Source organism: Neopsephotus bourkii, unplaced genomic scaffold, assembly GCF_033783945.1.
Source record: "Neopsephotus bourkii isolate Nb327-2 ecotype Australia unplaced genomic scaffold, CSIRO-AGI_Nbou_v1 NB_954, whole genome shotgun sequence".
NCBI lineage: Eukaryota > Metazoa > Chordata > Aves > Psittaciformes > Psittacidae > Neopsephotus > Neopsephotus bourkii.
Window position 1 is genome coordinate 13,124 of NW_026901448.1, and position 21,911 is coordinate 35,034.

The following is a 21,911-nucleotide window of genomic DNA, read 5'->3' on the forward strand; positions in this document are numbered from 1 at the left end:
CCAAATATGATTTTATACTTAAAGCAGCAATGTTCTTTAGAAACTTTCCTCTAGTTTAAGGAATATTCATCTCTTCAAGAGCTATCTAAACTCACCTTAAGTTTCTGATTGCTTGGAAAAATCTAAGGCTCATTCAGGGTCATTTAGGCCAATCTTGACATTTGATGCAAATCAAAAAAAAAAAAAAAAAAAAAAGGAAAGCTGGAACAAAGGGATTAAACCTTCATGATTAATTTTTTTTAATCTTCAAGATGCATTTAAACAACAACTCTATCTTGAAACATTTCTGACTATCTTCTCTAAGTACACACGAACAATTTAGTGTTGATGGATGGCTGCTTTTACCTACACTCATGCTCAGCCTTACTTCTAGAAAAGATTAGAGTGTTTAAATGTGATAACTGTTGAGATTCCAACAATGAAGAGCCTAAATTGTTTCTCACCCTATTGCTGTGGTATATAGAGCTCAGTTAGTAGAGAAAAACACTACTAAATCTGAAAATAGCAGGTTGACATGGCCCGGATACCTGTAGCCAGCGGTGTATTCCTCATGGCTTCCCCAGCATTAAATGAAAACATGTAGGAATTTAAAATGATCCATTAAAGTCACACTTTGAATTAAAGATACGAAAACAGCTTTGACATTAGTAATTTGATGCTATGTATTTATTAGCATCTGCATTGACTGTTTTAAAGCTGCTGTAGATATGCCTGACCAAGACATAGTGAGACATTGAGACATTACTGCAGACCTACTCCTGCAGTGCAGATCCCTCAGTCAGTCTTTTTTGGTGCTAGTAGTAAGAAGGCAAGATAGAAATGCAGGAGTGTTTACATTGTCCTAAGAAATAAGATGCCATATAGGCAACCCTCAGTTTCTCTTTGGATATGCCTAAAAAAATCAGGTTCCCAGCCTTCACTGAGTTTTTAGGGGTGTTTGACTTTTTGTGTGAGTCATACCAGAAAACCTCAATTCCTAACTGTGTATTTTTGCTGTCATTTCAAATAATTGAAAGCTGTTGGCATTTCAATGTGAACTGATTAAGAATGTCTTAATTCAGATTCAAAGCAGCCCAATTACTATCTTTAATTCCACACAACACAGCTTAGCCATGTTGGAAATCTGTATATGACAGCATCACATTCCTGTAGGAAAACTAGAAAGAGGAACATAAAATGGCTTTTCATGTCTATAAAAATGTTATGCTCAGATTAAATGCATCGTGAGCCATTCAACCATGTGATGGCTTGTTAGACATGCCATTTTATTCGAGTTTTGACACTTAAGAGAAATGTCATCTTGGTTCATGGCCATCATTGTGCATAATTGGTGTCTTTTAAGAAACTAAGTACCTGCATGGCAGTCTTCTTTGAGTAGTTTGATGTCTAAATGCCATTGTTGTTCCTACAGGAACCTTTTGGACCTCAATTGAACGCCAGTTTCCAAATTTCTTGGCTGTGTGTTTCTACAAAGGGCTTATAATTTAAGGCCTTACACTGATAATTCTGATATGGTTTTGCATGTCTTTTCATTGAAATTCAGAAGTACACAAAGAATCTGTACCTATATTTCTTTTGAAACTATTTTTTTTTCTTATCTAAAGGTAGCAACATGCTCATTTATGTTGATAGCACTAAAACCTTATGGTAACACTCCCTTGCATTACAGATTCTAGTCCCCAAACAATAGACCTCATCATATTCTATGGCACTTTCTAACTCATAAAGTAGAACTACTTTTGTTAGTCTATTTTTCACTAGATTCATCTTAACAACAGCAGTGGCTATTGCCTAACTGCAGACTACTATTAGAAGCTTTGTGTGCAGTCTAAAGCCAGGATATGAAGAAATTACCAGTCCTGATCCAATCCAGATAAGTATATCAGGCATTTCTAACTACAGCATGTTCTAAGATGAATATGTGCTATTTTAGTGATCAAATAACTTTGTTGATCAATGCTCCAGTCCTGCAGACCTTAACTAACTTTGAAGATCTTACTTGCATTTCAGTCTCATTGAAGATTATTTGTAAAGGTTCTCAGTCTTACCCTAGATTATTAAACTCAGGATTCAATACCAAGCTTTCACTTTCAGTGTGAAATTAGTAGTCTCTTTTTTAGCAGCCTTTACACACTTGAGCAATGTTATTGCATTCATATATTTGTCCTAGCATATTCATGGCTGTGCCACTTGTGGGAGCCTTAGCAGAAGTTTGAAATTATCTATGTCCCAAATGGCCCTAAAGGCACTGAAAAGTTTAAAGCATTCAGCCTTGGGAGAACTGGCCAACAGAGAAGAACTCTTGAAAACCTGCTCCCAAGGGTTGATGGGCAGAGTCCTTTATGTCTTAGTTTGCACATTAATTCTTCTTTCAAGGTTTTACAATACAAATTAAGAGAAGTTTTATTTTGGAATTAAAATCTTTCATTTCAAAGCCAAAGCTGTCTGTGATTTTTTAATTATTTCAAAGGCATAATACTGTCAAATTTATGAAAGTCACATATTCCCAGTGGATCTGTTGTGACCATTTTTCCTTGACTCATTTTTTGTTGTATTTTTTTATGACATGCGTATTAACAAGCTTCAGTTTATGACCTTCACATTTGCTTATTTTTCTTTTGAAGGTCTTCATAAATCACCAGAAGATTTTGTTTAAATTGTTATAAATAAAAACCAACCAGAGAATAAGTCATTGAAATGGACAGAAGCAATTTCCTTTCTCTCTATTTGTGCATAGTATTTGGCTAGCCCATAAGCTATACAAAGAAGGTGAAACATTTGCACAGCAGAGAAAATGCAGCCATATCTGTGTTTGACAAAATAATGGTACATTCATAATGCTGTTGGCTTCTTAATTTCAAAAGGCAGATTTTAATATTACTGACTTCAGAGAAAGATAAGAAGGGCAGTGCAGAAGACATTATCAGTCCAGTGTGAAAATAATGCATTCAAAATTAAAGACAGCAGTTTAATTAAGTGCATGAAAGGCTGGCTTTTATGATCATATTTCAAACACTCGAATGTCTTTTCATCCATTCCGCCGTATGACTTTACTTAATAATATATCAAGAACAAAAAATGTATTGGAGTCTTTCTGCAAATTCAATTAGTCCAATAAAAAGTGAAAAATAGTTTCTTTTTCATTAAAAATAACTCAACCCTAGCCCTTCTGCTGACAAAGTGTGAGATGAGGGGAGGGGGAGAGCTAAAGAACTATGAAAATTCTTTGTTATGCATTTGTGTGTGCATGAAACAGATGAAGTGTCACCATTAGTAATGTTTGTTATTGGAAGGACTAATTACATTCTGATACAGTTAGTAGTTTATCAAATCCAGACCACAGGGTACTTACTTCTCTCTTAGGATGCACTCACAGTGCAGCAATAATTCCGGAGTTTATTGGGCTACTACAGGCAGCGTAATTATGCTAAAACGCACCTCTTTCAGTACTAAACTTAAAACTACCATGACACATTGCACTAGTGCTTTACAGGTTAAGTGCAACATCTTGGATTCTTTCTACCTGCTAAGGGTTTATAGCTAAGGGATGTGCAGAGATCATAGATCTTATCTCTAAATCGGAAAAATGAGTAATAAAAACAACCCAGAAGTGCAGCATTTCAAATGAGGAATTAAGTGTGGTATACAACAAAGAAAGTAATGTGCATTTAGAAAGCTCTGACATCAGTTAAAATGGGATGGCAAAAGGATAAAAGATAAAGATACTGAGCTTTTAGACTGAAAGCAGTATGTTACTGGCTCAACCATGCAAACATCTGTAGTAGCTGAAACTTATTACCACTTGTCAGCTCCTCTCTGACCTCTGTGAAATGAGGTGCTAGTTTCAGTCCTGCTCCCAGTGGACAGATGTCTTGTTACAAAAGCTTCCAGTACCACGGCTGCTTTCAGTCACAGTCTTGGTCCAAAGTCTTGTAGTGGTACCATGGTGAGTAGACAACATCCTTGCCTCTGAAATGGGTTCTTTCAGGTCAGGGCTGAGGCTGGCAAATCATTTGAGAAGGACTGAAACTCCATTACTAACACAGTGTGACTCTGGGTAAATAAAAGATACCATTTTCCAGAACATTTTTCTTCTTACTTGTCTTGTTCTTGATTCTTTTAATACTATGCCTTCCTTCTAGGCGCATTTCTTCCTATGTTTCTTTCAGTATGTGTTTATGAACAGATTCTTTTTCAGATAACTATTCATGTCCTAAACTCATTTTAACTTCAAAATATTCCTCTCCCAGAGATTTCCTTAAAATAATTATCCATACTGTAGAGAATCAGACAGGCTGCATTCTGAAAATAAACCAATAAATTTACAATAGCTACTCATCAATTTTTTAAGCAATAATTTTGATATAACAAAGGTAAGAATTATAAAAATTATCTCCCTTCACAAGCATGCAGGTACAAATAAGAGCAGTTGTTTATGGAAGTATGATTTAATAAGTATATGTTTGTTTTTTCATATAGGTCACCCTCCCGCTACAGGTACAGGAACTTTATACATTACCTTGGGGGATGTCAATGACAATGTCCCATCCCTTTACCCAACACTGGCAAAAGTTTGTGATGATGGGAAAGATCTCAGGATAGTGGTACTCGGAGCAACAGACAAAGACCTTCCTCCCAACACAGATCCATTCACGTTTGAACTGAGTAAGCAAACTGGCCCAGAAAAAATGTGGAGGCTCGCCACACTTAACGGTAAGTCTATTACTTCTTTTAATTATGCATTTTGTACCCTACCCCTACATCCCAGATACTCACCCTGAGGCTGCCCATTTTGTGAATTTAGGAGCAGTTGTGTGCAAGTCTTGTAGGATGGACCTATTGCTGGTGCTTGACACTGTTTGCTCAGACTAGCTGCCTGGTGGGACGTACTAACAGTCTGTCTGCATTTTCTGTAAAAGCAGACTTTTTCCTCCTCTTATCATGTTGAACAAACTTTTCTCTTTCAGTTTTGCACTAAAGAAAGTCTGCTGATAACTTGTAGTTTTGTAAGGATGACCATATTTCATGGCGTGGCATTTGTTTGCATGAGATGCACAATGCTTTGCATTAGGACAGCATGAAAGTTTTGCGTGGGCTTTAGCAGATTATTGTTACAATATACAATGTTACAATTGGTTATAAGTTGAAAAACTTCCTGATTTTTAAGTGTTTGAACTCTGCACAAATAAAAGACTCCAATGCACTCCAATGCACTGGGACCATACACTGCTGGTAAGAAGATCAAAGTACATGCTATGCAATTGCAGAAGTTTCATATACCAAATTGCAAACACTAAGTAGTACATTCTGTGATTTCTTTTTAATGTATATTATCTCTGTTTGTTTTCTAAGCATGTAGTATCTATGTCACTATTGAATCTTTTAGCGGTTTGTTTCATATTCTTCTTAGAAAAAAAATAAAGGTAGATGTAGCCAGGATATAGCCAGGATGTCTGTACCTGGCTTCAGGAAAAGGTGGAGGAGTCATTTTCTTTGCTGTTCTCCAAACATCAAACCACCTCTTTGTTAACACCACTAAAAGAACCAGCACACTCATCTGGGTACCGGCAGCTGTTGTGACCCACTGTTGCTCAGGCAGAGCAGATCTGTGCATTTGAAGGTGCATTTTTCTCTTTGCTGCCTTCTCAGGCAAACTGGGGAAACATTTAAACAGCTATGCCTGTACTTCCATGCAATAAGGGTTTTTTCCATTAATAAATACATATATTCTTCCCTCTTGTGTTGCCTTGGGGATGACATGCCTTAGCACTTGATTGGTGTATTAGTTTCCACAGGTAAATTCTGCCAATAATTTGCAGACATTTAAATACTGTATCTAAAGAAAAAGAAGCTGTTAAAAAATATTTCTTTTTGTGGGGTTTGGAATAAGTTTGCAATTAGCTCTCAGCCCAGGAAAGAATTTCTGCACTGCCTCTTCTTACCTCCAATTAAATTCTTTAATCTTTTCCTTAGGATGTGGTCATTTTCTTCTTAATTTGTAGGAGCAACTGTATCATGTCTGTTTGCAAATTCTTCTTTCCTTCCAGACAAATGCTATGTGGCTAATTTTCACCTTATCCTTTGTAGATACTCATGCCCAGATCATCCTTCTTCAAAATCTGCAAAAGGCCAATTACAACATCCCAATCTCGGTGACAGATTCTGGGAATCCTCCTCTGACTAACAACACAGAATTGAAACTGCAAGTGTGTGCCTGCAGGAAATCCAAAATGGATTGCAGTGCAACTGATGCCCTTCATGTCAGCATGACCCTTATCTTCCTTTCACTCTTTAGCTTGCTTTGTAAGTCTTTTTCTGAACTGTAAGTAATGAAGTACTATTTAATGTCTCATTTACACACTGTCCAGGAACTGAAGGAGAGGTTAAATTCATACATAGATATCATAATGCAGTAAGTTTGGGTTTTTTTCTGAGGAAGTAGCTATAAGAAAGAGGGAGGGAAGGGTTTTTTCATCATCAAAAATAGCAACGAATGCCTAGTTGTCAAATTAAGAAATAGAAGCAGTAATTTTAAGAAGAATCAAAGAGAATTAGAGCTAGCATATGATAAACCAAGAAGTACCAGCTGTACTAGCAGATTAGTGAGACACTTCCTTTCATCTCTCCCTACTTGAATTTAGTTCGAAAACAGAAACAGGAGATTAAAGGTGTTCTTGTAACAATAGCTGTTCTGGGTCACCATGGAAATGAGTACTGTCTTCTTCAATCTATTCCTCTGTACAAAGTGTGCAAGCAACTGAAACATGAGGAACTTATTTGAGATTCTGAGCTTAGAGCCACCCAGAATTGATAATCAAATTGCAGGTGTGGGTTGGAGGGCAGAGAGACCTGATAGGTAAAGGGAGCTTCTGCTGCTTCCAAGAAAGCTTTCTAAAAAAGGCTAACAAAATTCCTTACTTCAGTTGGAAGGAGTGAAAAAATCCCAGAAGGACTGAGGAGTATCTGACCTAGACTTTCTCTGGCTTGTCCTGTGACACCTCTCAGCAAATATTTTAATGTAATATTATTTTGAGTTCCTTATCTGTTAAAAGAGAATAGCTGTGTCCTATAACTGTGACAGTAAATCTGTTGCTCAAGGATTATTACCGTCATCTTTTATGTTAGTAAAATACATTGTATGGTGAATTAATACATGAACCTTGGTGAAAGTTCTTATATTCTTGCTGAGATAAAATCTAGCAGGAGGCAGAGATAGTTTACACATCTGAGGCTCGGTTTGCATTTGATTACACATCTTGCCAGGTTTTTTTTCTTACAGTTTCTTGCTTTTATCCCAGAAGGTTAGCAGGAAGGTCATTATGAAAGAATTAGAATTAGCTAATATTTGTGGATGCTCTTTGAAGATGAGAAGGACTATATAAATGCTAAGAGCAAATTCACAATGTTCGTTCCAGTCAGTACATCTGAAGTATCTCCATTGGCTTTGGTTCAGTTATTCTGGGTTTTGACTGCTGGAACCAAATGCAGACTTCAGCTGTTAGAAGCAGTATGTTAAAAATACTCAACAGTACATGACACTATCAATCAGTCACATCAGTGATATAGATTCGCAGCTCATTGATCCACATGTATTCTTGCTACTACTCCATAAATGTTGCTGGTGCTATACTAGGCATGACTTTAGTCACTGGAATTACTTTTTTATCTGACATGATTTGCACTTGAACTTCATTTACATTAATGCATCTGCTCAGAATACAATGAGGTAGAGAAAAGCTTTGTGGTTTTGGAAGCAGCCGTGTTGCTTTTACCTACCCCCAAAGAAGTCTGATCATTTTCACAAATGATTTCATAATTTCCTAAAATGAAATGATGAAAAGAAGTTCTAGGTATTGGAAAGCTCTTTGTGAGCTGCTTTTTTTTTACTACATATCTTCTTCAGCACCGCTGTAGGCAGAATATAGGCCCCTAGCATCTGAATATTGCATGATGCTCTGAGTGACAGGGATTTCCTCTTGTATCATAAAAGAATGAATAACACTGAATAGTCTTTTCACTATGAGGCAATACACACATACCTAGAGCCTTTCTTAAATCTTACATTCATTCAGAGAACTGTAATAAGTATGGGGAAAGTTGTAATTTTAAATAAAGAGTAGAGTACAATTACACACACAATCTACCGGCGATATGATATTCTTGGCTGGGGCCTGAGCAATAAAGCCAAAGCAAAGGGAAACAGTGGGTGAGCTGAGAGGAAAAGAGAGATCTCCCTGTTAGGGTAGAGGCTGTTTTATACACAGCTGTGAGTGAGAGCGTGGATTCCACAGACAGACTTCAACAGAGAGAGAGCTCATCCTCAACACAGGACCATGGTTTTGTGTTAAAATTTACTATTAAGTCAGCTATTTGGTTTGGGTTCAACCCAGTGACACACAGCGAGACTGGTATTCCATGTCTGGTACAGTGACCTAATTATGCTTATGTAAAACCAGCAAGCATAACAACTTTCATAACCATTTTCCTCAGGTGTAAATGACTATATGGAGACATAAAAGAACGAGGCCAGGAGCCAGTTAAAATAATGTGGTTCTGTATTTGAACTTCTCTAAAATATGCTGGTTTCATTGCATTCCTAATTCATTTTCACACATAGGTTTTTTTTATAACTGTGATTAGTTCCATTGCAATGTTTTGTATAGTCCAAATATTTATCAGAGTAATCAAAGATTACGATGCCATAAAAACAAAGAGAACTTTAGTGCTTATTGAACAGATGAAACATCCCATTTCTAGTGGCAAGTTATGGGTTTAATTTTTGCAAAAGCCCTTACGTGGCTCACTTTGCTCCCAGTGTTTATGTTTTATGAGGCTCTTGTTCCTAGGAGGTAAATCCTTCAGTCAAATGAACTTTGTTATTCATGCCAAAGTATTTCTTTTCATATTTGACATCTGGTGTGAGGATACATAGCCCTATGAATGAGCTGTTCATGGTAAAAATGCCCTGCATGAATATCCTCCCCATACAAAACATCTTGGTATTATCATTTAAATGGTGCAATTATTATCTATACTTAGAATATGTGCCTCCGTAAATCGTGAAAGAAGTTATACGTGGTAGATTTCTGAAGTATCTGGGCATAGAACAGAAAAGCCTGATTAAAACTGTAATGCATGCAGAAAACAGCAGTTTCTCCTATTCTGTAGCTACCCTACTGCGTTCGGTATATTGAGGGATAATGGGATACAGACTGCAGAGTTGTCCAGGAGCCCTTGGAAAGATGGATATACTTGGAACAAGAAAAATTTAGTTCTTGACAGCCAGAAATAGAAAGCATAAGATACCGAAGTATATGGGCAGATTGCTAGTTTTCCACAACAAAACAGTAAGGTGTTTGGTAGAATTAAAAGATGGCAAATAGAGAGTTGATTGGTTGAAAAAAGGTACATCTTTGCATATTTCATACGTAGCTTAACTTATTACCACTGGGAATTGCTGAAGTCAAGCTGGAAGGATGTATAGTGGACAGGTAGAGGCCTTTCCAAAGTTATAACAGTTGATGCTAATAAATATTGGAAGGAATATTAAGTCTTAAATTACTTAGTTTAATTTCCTTGTTAGAAAAAGACAGGGTTTTAAACATTTCATGATGAAAAGAAAATAAAATGATATCTTAGGCGACTGTCAACCACTGATAAGAAACTACCCTTAGTGAAGCTGGCCAGTGGACTGCAAACTTGTAAGTTGACTTTGAGCTTAAATAAGTAAAGAATTCCATTATTATGAGCAAAATGTAACGTAAAAGACTGGGGGAAATACTGCTGTAAAGAAATTAAATAAGCTGGAGGTCTCTACACTGAAATTAATTTGTTAAACTGATGGTGAAAAGCCTCAGGTGTGCTGAAAAGCAGAGACTCACACAGATGTCTGTACTGTGACTGCAGAGAAGAAGCTTTAGAGATACCCTTTAATTTAACTTCCTGTTAATTTCCACTAACTTTCCCTGATTGAATGCCTGCTGTCCCCCACCAGAATGTTTCTCTGATTTGAGGAATGCAGCTGCAGGGTCAATGACAAAAAGGTGGTGGGTTTTTTTCCTTGAAAATGAAGGATTTGTTAATAAACCAATACAAGAATTAAAATCCTATTAAACTGTTGGATTTGAATGTACCTGAACATAGACAGAGTTAAAACTGCAGTGTTACCTTTCACCTAGTTCAGTTTTCAAAGCCACAGAAGCACCTGTATCTCCTATATAACCTGTGTTATTCGTGCAGGGACATTGAATGTCTGAAGACTGAAGCAATGCATTCTTGAATGGCATGAGACTAAGGCAAATCATAGCAGGTTTCAGATGAAAAAGACCTTTAAGGTCATTGCTGTTTCCATTACAATGACAGGTTTGTTACCTGCACATTCAGTTTTCAGCCTTTATGGTGAGTTACTTACATTAATTTTAGACAATTGAGTAGGTGGTGGGTTTTTTCAGGGCTCAACTACTGTTTAGTTTTTGTAGAAGGAATTTTGGTTTTCCCAAGAAAAAGAGTTCCTTTTAGCTCCAAAGAGGAAGCTGCAATTTTTCTGCTTTTCAGAGCAGTTTAATTTTCAAGACTAGGAAAGTTTGCAAGACAAATTTTATCATTTCTGAGAAGTAAAATATCCCTAGATTAGCTATAATTTCAAAAAATACCAAGATGGGGAAGAGTTTTGCTGTGAAAGGGGTTTGGGGGGAGTGGTGTGGGTTGCACTACTCTATTTTTAAGTTGTGTTCTTGCATTAATGCACATATAATGTTAGTCCTTAAAGCAGCACCTAAATGATGCTGTCCAAGTAATTAGAAAGACCTGACATTTAGTGAATTTCAGTGATATAAATCTCACTTCCTAAAACCAATAATAACAGCAGCAATAACCACTATTACTTCGATATTAATATCTATGTTACAGATCCTTTTCTCCATATTAACATTATTATTGTTACTGCTCAATTATCAGTGAATCCAGATGGTTTCTCAGTTGCATGTATGAAAAAAATGCCACGGTTATTTGTCTCCTTAAAGATCTTGGTTGATTAGACTGTAGTGAGGAAAGGAGATTACCCCTGTAGTAAGAGGGTTAAGGGATTGCATTCAAACTGAAACAGTCTTGGTCTGGAACTTGCTTTTAACACAGACCTCTGTGTCCGGTCTTCTAATTTCTATGCAGGTGTACTCAATCCTGCAATTTGTTGTGCAGTTGTCTTTGGGAGCCCACCTAAAGTTAATGGTGCTTGAAATGGCACAGAAGTCCATATGTATGGATGTAATTGGAGACAGAATGTTTATATACCTAGTCATGTAGACTTGACAAATAGAAATACCCTCAAATCATACATCAGCATATTTAAAATGTACTTAATGACATTACATTTTATGGAGTCAATTAGGTGGGAAATGGCATTTTACACACATTTTAAACCATCCAAACATATTCCAGAAGTATAGACCTGAAAAAATACAATACTTTAAAAGATGCATTCAGAGTGCAATAGAGAAAAATGTTACTAGCAAATATAGCTCCCTCCTTAAGAGCTCTAATACTGATCCTGATGGTCATTCTGTAGACATGAAATGAGCATTTAATGAAATTGGTTTGATAGACCATTCAGTGTTTTGAATTCAAATGAATGTTTTATGTTTTTTCTTCACAGTAACCGTCGGTATATAATATTTTGTATTTCTTTTCTGAACAGCCTCTTAAAGTCATATAAATATATAACTCCAGATAGTTATCATCTAAATTGTTCTGTAATGGACTATGACTAAAAACTAGAACTGAATAAATGGCCGGTTCAAATATTTTTGTATTTTTTTCTGTCATTAATGACCACTATACACCATGGGATTTTTGTTTCTTTTGACTGTCTCTGTCCTTGGATATTTCCCTATTCTATAACATACAAACACCTCAAAACGTGCTCTGCATGTGGTCAGCTTGCTATTCAGCTTCAGATGTGAAATCAAAAATGAATGCGGGCGATCTGTTGTGTCTAAAGGTTAGATGATGTTGCTTTTGCTTCTCTAGTAGACACTTGGTACTCACAATGTCCTTTAAAAGGCCATTGATGTTTGGAGTAGTTCAGACTAGGTCTTAAAGTCTCACTTTACCCTTGCACTTCAGTTTCAGATGTCATTGGCTAGTGCTTATGTAAAGTGTTGGGGTTATGAGTTCTTCTTGACAAATTTTGTAATAGGTTAATTCCAACATATCCAAACCTGGCAATTTTCTAATTTACTTTTTTCTTTTCCAGGGCTTCTAAGCGTAATAATTTCCTCTTATTTTTTGCTCTTATTTACTTAATAAGATTTTTTTTTCCAGATCATTCTTTTAGTATTTCAAACTGGAATTAGTGTATACCTGAAGATCTGAATGTGTCTGAACTATTTATGTTCATCTTCCACTTATTAAAAACCGATAATAAACTAAGCTGTAGTGCTGTCAAAGGTGAGATCTGACTGCTTAAGCAGTTATACTTTTCTTTAAAGGTTGTGTAGTTGCTATGCTTGATGCATTTCATTTTCATCATAAATATAAAAATTACGAGACTTGTTCAATGCTACTTCAGAATAGTACTTACTCATTTCACTAACTGAATATTTTCAACTGTTCAGCTAAATTTATTAGATTAGGGCATGAGAAAATATACTTCCAAACTGCAGGCAGGCACCTCTGTAACTGTTTTGGAAGAACTGGAAAGGAAGTGGTTTACTTCCTATTGGTCAAAGGAAGATGGCGTTGCTTTGGCAAAGTATCCAGCTAAAATTCATATTTATTAAAAAACATAATAATCTAGGACATTTTAGCTGCTTTGCCTTAGAACCCCTTACAACCCCCGGCCCCAGCAAGATATTTCATGGCCCTAGTGAACAGCTGTATTAGAAGAGGAACTTTTCTCTCAGATGGTGTTTCTTATATACCCATACATACATTTTGCATTTCATAAGAACAGCCCATTACATAGTCAGTATATGTGAGTACATGGCAAGGAAGATATGAAGCAAAAACAAGGTTTCAACAGTGAGAAGTTAGAAGTATAAGAGCACTCTGGCATAAATCAGCACAGTTTCAGATCTGTGAGTATAGTCTTATAATAAATGAGTTCTAACTGTGAGAAAGACTCTTGGAGACATCACCTGCTGGTATCAGACAGATACTCTGAAAATTACTTCACCCTTGAGTAGAATTATGAGATACTCATTTTGAAAGCACAGCACTAACACATCCTGTGTTTTTCATATTAAGAAATTTGAAAACATTTCCTCACATAAATAGGAAACTAATTGTATATGATGGTATAAGCTGCAAATTTTCAGGATAAACTCCTTTTCTTCTCTCTTCCTTATGAAGTTTTCCACAAGGTGTTACTGTTCAGTGAGATCACTAATTAAAGCAGTCACAAGGATACCTACTGTTTGAAATCAAATTTCTTAACTGTGTGAATAAGGACACGTGGTATCTGTCTGGAGAAAGGTGTTTGTCTTTCAAGCTCAGTGAGATTTGAGGTGAAAAGATTCCTTCATTTTTTATTGAAACAGTACCAGAGTAGTCAAAACTCAAGGAGCACTAGATTTTGGCACTTGCAGCAAAGCCTAGGCAGTGCTTTGGAGCATAGACAATGTCACAGAAAAGCATAGCTATTAAATGAATATTTTGCACAAAAGTGCAACATATTATAATTTGTAGGCATATGGGACAAATATTACGACACTTTTTGGTGTCAGAAACTATCCATGACAAATCAACCAGGGATGTACATGAAACCCATTTATGACATTTCAAGTTCTATGTAAAGGCTAGACTAATAACTGCATATCTAATATCTTTTTATAGATAGTAAATCCAGGAAAGGAATACCTGGACGTTGATGAGCTGCCTAAACAGAAACATGGTTCTGATCTTTTCTACCATTTTCACATTACCTCTTTAACATCACTGAGGTTTCAGTGAAGTCCATGATGTAATGTGGACTTTTAATTATGCAAAGATTAATGTAATATTTCTGATGAAAGGGTAATTGAATGAAATCTGAAAGAAATGGACCATGCATGAGTTAACTCCAAGCTCCAGCTGTGTTAACTCTCTTTTCTATGTTAAATCGGAATTAGAGGATGAATGTATCTTGGGTAAAGTTCATTCCTGTATAGCAGGTCAGCATGAAACTTAAACGCCTTTAATTTTTATGATGTCTTAACTGCAATATGGGAAGCATAGTCTGTGTAATGAGGAGTGATTTGGTCTCATAAGGAACACATCTTTCAAAGGCTTTCATTTTCTTCTTTTAGATTTGTTTCTTTAAAATAAGCAGGGAATTGAGTCACTAATATGTAAATATGTTCAGAGAAAGCTAGAACTAGGGCTGCAACAGGGAAAGCTAGAGTGCTTGGAAGATGCCAGAGCATTTTCTGAAATCAGAAGTCATTTTGCAAAACAGATTGTTTATTAGCTGATTAGGATGTTTCTGCTGGAATGTGAGCTCTTGGCCACCTGAACAGGAGTGAATGAGGTTATGTGCTACCAGTTGCCTATTTCCTAGTATGGGTCATCACGAAATCGTTGCCGTACAGTTATGTGCACTTATTCTCCATTTACTTCTATCAATCATGTGGATTACCCTAAGAAATAAACTTTGTAGCCCACTGTGAAATAAACAGAGAGCTATAGTCATTTACTAAGTCAATACTATGAACGCTTAGTCTGTATAAGGCAGCAGTCTCCTTTTCCAGTTCAGCATCTAAAACCCCAGGACTAGATGACCATTCAGATCTATGCTGTAGAGTTTGCTACCAGCATCAACAACTCTTTTGACATTCCAATTACAGCCAACATCAATAGACTTTAGTGGGAGTAGGAAGGGGTTGGTTTTCTTCTTTTTCCATTTAAGTTTCTACATCATGAATCTCCTGACCTTAAACTGAACACTTAGACCTATATGCCTATAGCATTATTATACTTCATACTATTAGCACATTAGATCAGATAAACATGTACAATGTTTGTCAGTTTTCTTGACCAGCCAAAGCAAATATCATCTTCCAATGCCAAAGTACTAATGCCAACAGACACCATCTGCTTCTGATAATGAGCTGTGCTTTCTTGTCTGAGACCCATTAACCAGAATAGTAATAATTCAGGCAGCTAGCACATAAAAATAACCCTGCCTATTTCACTGTTATCTCACTATTTGACTGTTATCTTAAAAGGAATGTGGCTGAATGTATCTCTCAAGTAGAGAGCAAAGGAGAACTGTGAGATAAAAATGGTGAAGATCACATTAGAGACTTCAGAGAGAGTGAATTCTGGAGAAGGAAGTTATATATAGCTATGTTAGCTGTATGCTGCTTGTGCATTCCCCAGACACCTTCAGGGAAAGGTGGGGGTAACGGTGTGAGGACAATGATGCACACACTGCCATTGTGGCTTTCATGCCTGCAAACATGTGCAGCACATTACTTGTTGTAGCTTGACAGAAATCACATTGAAAACAACACATGTTGTGTTATGATTCTTGAGTGCTGAGACCAGCAATGGAGACAGTGTTGCTCTTAACAACCAAGAAATGATTACTAGGCATAATGATCATTAGCGTACAGATCTAAACCTGCCAGGCACAGGCTTACCAGGGTATAAAGTTCCTAAAAGAGATAGTTAGCATGGATCAGCAAATGTGCTCCCTGCACACATTATTTGCACATTTTATGCTCAAAGCATTCCTTAAATACTACTATCTTTTACGTGCTGTTGCCATCTGCAAACTTTACCTCATGCATGATATAAAATACATAACAATGGGTTAAAAAAATTAAATGAACAGCACAATCTCATTGAAGCCAATGGATAAACCCTGGAAGTCAGTAATCTTTAGGTTATCTCTTTAGACATGGGTTTAAAATAAGTAGACCCTAATAATTTGGCAGTGTGTGTGTATTTCTAGAACTTTCCTTTGGTCCTTCTTCATGGGGAGAATAAAGAATAAAAAAGGTAAGCAAGAAAACTGCAATTTCTATACAGAAAACAATAATGAACATTGGAAATCCAGTTGGGATAACAGAGAGGTTTTAAGTTTGGAGATCCCCAAAGAATTTACAACAGAGCAGTTGTGCTGATTTCAGCGGATTTGCTTAGATTCATCATTGAGTTTTCTGCACAGTTGTTTTTTGTTGATTTGTATAGATTTGGTATTCAGGGAGTTACTGCCCAGAATGTTTGTCCAGTAACAAACACATGATATCATTGTAAGAGAATATTTTTAGAAAGTATATTTGTAGAGGGTAGATTCCATTATTAACTGCAGAAACTAAATGTAGACTAACTTCTGTAGTGGACTTAAGCAATTTCGTGTGCAATGGAAAGAACAATCATGGATTTTATCTCAAGCACTCTTACTGGAACTACTGAAGATTATTACTACTGAATTTTATAGCCCATAATTTTGAATGTTGAATCTGATTTTAAAAGCCAAGAGTCACTCTTTCAGCAATCCACTTTTATAAAAGGGTCAAGTCATCATTAATGAGCAGAGGCATATATCCTATTCTTCCAAACAATGTCTGGAATAAGATAATTCTTTAAACATAACTTAAGCTGAGGCTGGTGAAAGGGCTGAGCCGAATTCATAATACTACTGGCACCCTTTAACCATGCCAAGATTTTTGTAGATGTGTCAGCAAAGCAGACGTTAAGGAGACAGCATTTCGTGGAGCTCCTGTTATGTGGGAAAGCTTGGGGAAAACCCCAAACATGTCAATGAAATCTGCCATCATGGGCTGTGAATGAGAGGAAAAACAGGTAACGCAGGGATAATCCAGGAAAATACACGAAGTAGAGAAGAGGCCATGAAAGCGTCGCAGTAACAGAGGTTTTGTCAAAGTGGCAGATTGGGAAAATGCTCTGTACGGCAAAAGACTGGCAAGATATGAGCACACGGTAGCTTGAATTTGTCAAGGGCCATGGAAAGTTGTTGCAAAACTGCCAACTGAGGGGAGCCTGAGTAGGAGATTTATCTGTTTGAATGGCTAGAAAAAGCCCTTTGGGACAACGTGTGAGAAAGAATCCTCTAGATCAAGACATAACCAAAACATACAGACCTAGAAAAGAGATTCCATGCCAAAAAGACTTTTCCCGTTTGTTTCTGTTTTTAGGCTTGAATGAGAGGCAGGATGATACTGTTGTCCTGAGCAGTCAAAGGAAGAACTAGAAGGGAGTGCTTTAGAGGAAAGATTTAAGAGCTCAGTTTTAGTTGTTCAGAGCTGTCAGCTAAGCATTGAAAAGGTGTCAGGGTTAGAGCTCAACACTTCTGGTCTAAAAGGAAAAGCAGGCAAAGAAAGTAAGATCTGTGGACTGTCAGCACTGAAGTGATTGACGAACATGCATGAATGGTGTCACAAATAAGGGGAAGAAATTAAAGTGGAAGGATAAAAGGGTGTCCCCAAAAACCCGGGGTGGAGGGAATAAGACTGAAAGACATGCTGGGAAAGTGATTAGAGAAATCACAGTAAAGGAGATAGTGACAGGAGCCAAGAGAACATCAGATTTCCAGGCATGTGATTAAATGAGTCAAAGGCAGGTGATAGGACAGAAAGGATGAAGTTGAGAAGCAATTTCAGTAGAAAAAAAAGAGGTGGCAGGGACTGTAGAGCTTTGAAATGAAAGGGAGAAGGAATGGGATGGTGCTTAAAGAGGGAGGCTGAGGTAGCAGGGAGAATGAAAATCATGCTTGTATTGTGAGAGAAACTGGTCTTTAATAGACAGAAATAGAAAACTAGCATAGGACAAATCATTTTCATAATTAAACCTGAACTAAGTAGTTTTAATATATAGTTTACTCAGAAAAAGCAAGGTGCATGATGAGGTAGTAACATCCATTATATCTGTCAATATGATGTAAAATATACAAGCTTTTCTTCAGGTCTGCACATAAATCAACATATATTGCTCTGTATTTACAAGCTTTTGGTGAACCAGACATTAGCTTCTTGAATCCATGTGATGCTTACTAATTTTGTGCTGACAGGTTCCTCTGGTGAAGTTTCAGCCTATGGTTTGTACAAAATTCAGTGCTACAGCTGGTGTTCATCATGTACAAGTGCCTGTCCTTAGCAGAAAGACCTCCAGGGATCTCCTAAAGATTCAGGGTAGCTTTGCCTATCCAAAGGCTGGTGTTACTTCCTTTGAATCAGAAGTAAACAAATGCTCTCTAACGACAGTAAGCTCCATTGTGATCTGGAAATGCTATTTTTTGAATGGTCTGTGAGGTCAGGGTCCTGAACTCTTGCTCTTCACTACCCCAGGAGATAAAGTTGTTTGTCAGAATTTAGTCCTAGCTGGAATCCCTAATCCAAATGTATCTAAACTTTGACAAGTCATGATCATGAATTTCCTGCATGTAAGTCTGGGTCCTACTTTTGTGGCCAGACCTTTTGTTTAAACAGCATGCTAAAAATCCATGAGCCAAGCAGGTCCAGATTTATCTTATTCGGAAGTCTCAGTGATACATTCCACTTCAGTGAGCCTCATCCATCACTCCCTCTGTGGATTCTTACACTTGCTTAATTTACTTTACTTACCTTTGTTTAACAGAACTGAGGTCGTGGTGCAGAGGAAAGGACAGGCTGTTCCATTCTGTCCAGGTGCCTGCCTGGCTGTACAGCCCATCTGGACAGGCCTCCAGCTGGCAGAATTTAATACTGAAGTCAATTCAAGTAATACCAAGACAATAACAAGAAAGAAGCAAATAAAGTTAAATAGCCTTATTGATAATTATATTAAACTTGATTTGCCCCAAAAGAAGAGCAGATAATTAAAAACAAGAGCACAAAACAGCATCTAATAATGACCATTATTTCATCTCCAGTACAGACCATAATGACCAGCTGTTCATGCTGCATGTGTCTGTGCGACAAAACTATTGATATTGCATCATTTAAATGTACAGGTGCAATATATACTAGACAAACATTTCATGAGTGTTTGTAAGTTTTGATGTGCGTGTTTGACTTGTGTTTCGGTACTTTGACACTGGAGTTGTCTCCTCACTGGGTGGAGAGTATGGAGCCTTCAGTGCATTTTAGTGGTTTTAGTAGGCAGCTGAGCACCACAGTGCTGCTCATTCCCCCTTGATGGATTAGGGAAGAGAATCAGAAGGGGAAAAGTGAGAAAACCCATGGGTTGAGATAAAGAAAGTTAGACACAGCAGAAGCTGCACAGACAAACAACAAAGTAAAGAATTCATTCACCACTTCCTGTGGGCAGGCCGGTGTTCAGACATTTGCAGGACAGCAGGGCTCCATCACACTTAGTGGTTACCTGGGACGACAAAAACCATCACTCCAGATTTCCTCCCTTTTCCTCCCCCTTTCCCCGAGCTTTCTATGCTGAGCATGATGCCATAGGGTATGGAATATCCCTTGGGTCAGCTGGCCCCTCCCAACAACCTGTGCATCCTCAGCCTGCTTGCTGGCAGGGTGAGGAACAGAAAAGACCTTAACTCTGTGTAAGCACTCTGCTCAGCATTTTTCATCACAAACCCAAAACACACCCCCATACCAGTTATTATGAAGACAATTAACTGCATTCCAGCCAAAACCAGTATGACCAGCAAACCAGCACTGTAAGGTCAGAAGCTGTATGTTTGAGAGGATCTAGGTCAAATTTAGCTATTTATTTATGAATATTATTCTTTCTATTCTTATATGTTTTTACGGCAAAGACAAATATTTGCAATTTACTAGAGTCTAAGCAAAATTGGAGGAAAGTGACCCATTAGCTACAGCTAATGTTACATTTGCTCCTCATCTCTGCTCTTCTGACTTTCTTTATTACCTTTCTATTATCAGATTGCCCATCTAAAATAGCTAAACTCATTCAGGTTGTGCTACCTTCACTTTATTGAAAAAGAAAAAAGGTAGACAGTCTACATAAGATTTATATTTCTGTAGCAACATTAACATGGTATGCCAGCTCTTTTATTCCCTGGTATATGCACAAAATATAAGGCACTATAAATGTGTTATTTTTTAAGATACTGTTTGTTTGCTTTATGCTCGTCAGAGTGTGTTTGCACAAGGGACCAACTCTCTGGCATTTTACTTGCACTCTCTGGCATTTTACTTGCACTCTCACACTAGCATAAGTGATCAAGGTGTCAAATGGGGAGAATCGGGTCCTGGCTTGAGATTTATGCACTACATCTTCTTGAATTACACTACAAAGGACTCTGAATGCTCCAGGCAACATTTTGGGGGTTACTTTTGGAGATTTCCATCTTCACACATACCTGGGTAACACATATTTGATTACTGGCGAATGTGTATGCACCCAATCAGTGTTTTGACATGAGGGGGGAAACCCCAAAAGTTAAAGATACTGTGATCTGTATAGTAATACATGCATTTCCCATTGCATAGGTCTGTAAGAACTCCTGCCATTTGAAGCTGTCTACCGAGTTGCCATGACAACAAGAAAAAAAGAAAGGATCAGATCTGAAGATTGCAGTTTTCACTTACTTTCTTCACTACTAGGCTTCAGTTGCTCCAAATTCAGTTTAATTTGCAGCCTCACTTACTCTGTCCAACTGTACATTGGTGTTTGACAGCCTTTACCTTACCTGCCATTTGTTAACGTTTCCATCTTGCAAGGCTGATGGGAATTTTCTCTGAATGTTATAAGAATAGGATACCTAAACAGGAGTTTGGGGAAACAGAAAACACAGTGGCTTAATTTTTTCTCTATCTATCTGTTGACTTGTTGCTATTGAACTGTTCAGAAAATATTTTGTCTGTGGGTTAGTATTTGTATATGTATGAGTGTATGTATATACATATATATTTATATAGAGAGAAGAGTTATACCACAGGTTTAGCTTTTGTAAAATATTCATCTGGAGTGAATGAGGGATAATACAGCTACAGATGAATTGTAACTGTTCTATCGTAGCTAAACCTACTATGTTTGCTGTTTCTAGTGTGGCCAGAAGGAGAAAGCCTATTTTAATCACAAGGCTCCAACCGCCACTTTGCTGACACAGTCACATCAGGCCCAAGGCTCTGTAGTGTCACTTGTACCTCAGGGTCAGAAAGCAAGGAACACAAGCCCCCTTGGGCTTGTTTCTGGTCTGAACTGCTTTCCTTATGTCTCAGAAGGAATTTACAGTTGGGCAGGAGCACTGCTTTGCACTCCCCATGTCGGTGTGAGCCGCACTGGCAAGTTCTGGGAAGCAAAGGTCTGCTCTGGGAAAGCAGGACTGCACAGTCATGATTCACAGTGGTGGGAGTGCTGGGCCTGATTTTTAAAGGGGATATAGTCAGCTTTCTTTATGCCCTTGTATTTGCCAGGGCAGGCTACAAAATGTAAGTCTTTCATCAGCTCTGCGGACATGCCTCAGGTGGATGTCTGCACATGAGAAGGTGATTAGAACAGCAAAAACAAAGGATTGCTCAGAAGCACTGGTATTTCTCTCAGCCTCTATGCAGTTGTCCTTACATGCATAAGTGCGAGGCAGGAAACATGCCCTCATATACATATATTCACACACATACTCACAGTTTTGAATATATATATACATACATACACATACGCACAGTTTCCAGTTAAGAGTAACAACAGAATTTCTTTGTGTGTGTAAACTTACCACACTTGTTTGAGGACATGGAGAGAAAGTGTTCGTTAGATATGAATATGAATCGTTTCTTATTCTGTGAGCATGTAAGGTAAAAAGTCCCTTTGAATTGTATCAAGATGATCATCTTGTTATTAAATTGTGAAAGATCCATTAAAGCTCACACCAAATTTTTTTTTTAAATTAACACAAAAAAAATATGCTAGTGACAGACTGTGGCTTTTATTAGAGCTTTCCAGTGACTAGGGTAAGGTAAGTGTCTTAGAATATTTTACTAAACTTGCTTATTTAAAGTTTA

General features: G+C 37.4%; 1 protein-coding gene across 2 annotated transcripts in view; it reads left to right on the top strand.

Moving 5' to 3' along the window:
• The window catches only part of LOC133215126 (cadherin-13-like), a 30,281-nt gene extending 8,570 nt beyond the window's left edge, over positions 1–21,711 (top strand). Inside the window, exons 2-4 of one of the 2 annotated variants that reach the window (XM_061358894.1) lie at positions 4,480–4,713; positions 6,088–6,303; positions 9,640–11,798. In XM_061358894.1, coding sequence (XP_061214878.1) covers positions 4,480–4,713; positions 6,088–6,303; positions 9,640–9,674 — 485 coding nt within the window. In that variant the 3' untranslated portion in view covers positions 9,675–11,798. Of the gene's footprint in view, positions 1–4,479; positions 4,714–6,087; positions 6,304–9,639; positions 11,799–20,402 lie in introns of those variants that run through there. The other variant, XM_061358895.1, reaches the window with a different exon arrangement.
• Positions 21,712–21,911: the final 200 nt, after the last annotated feature.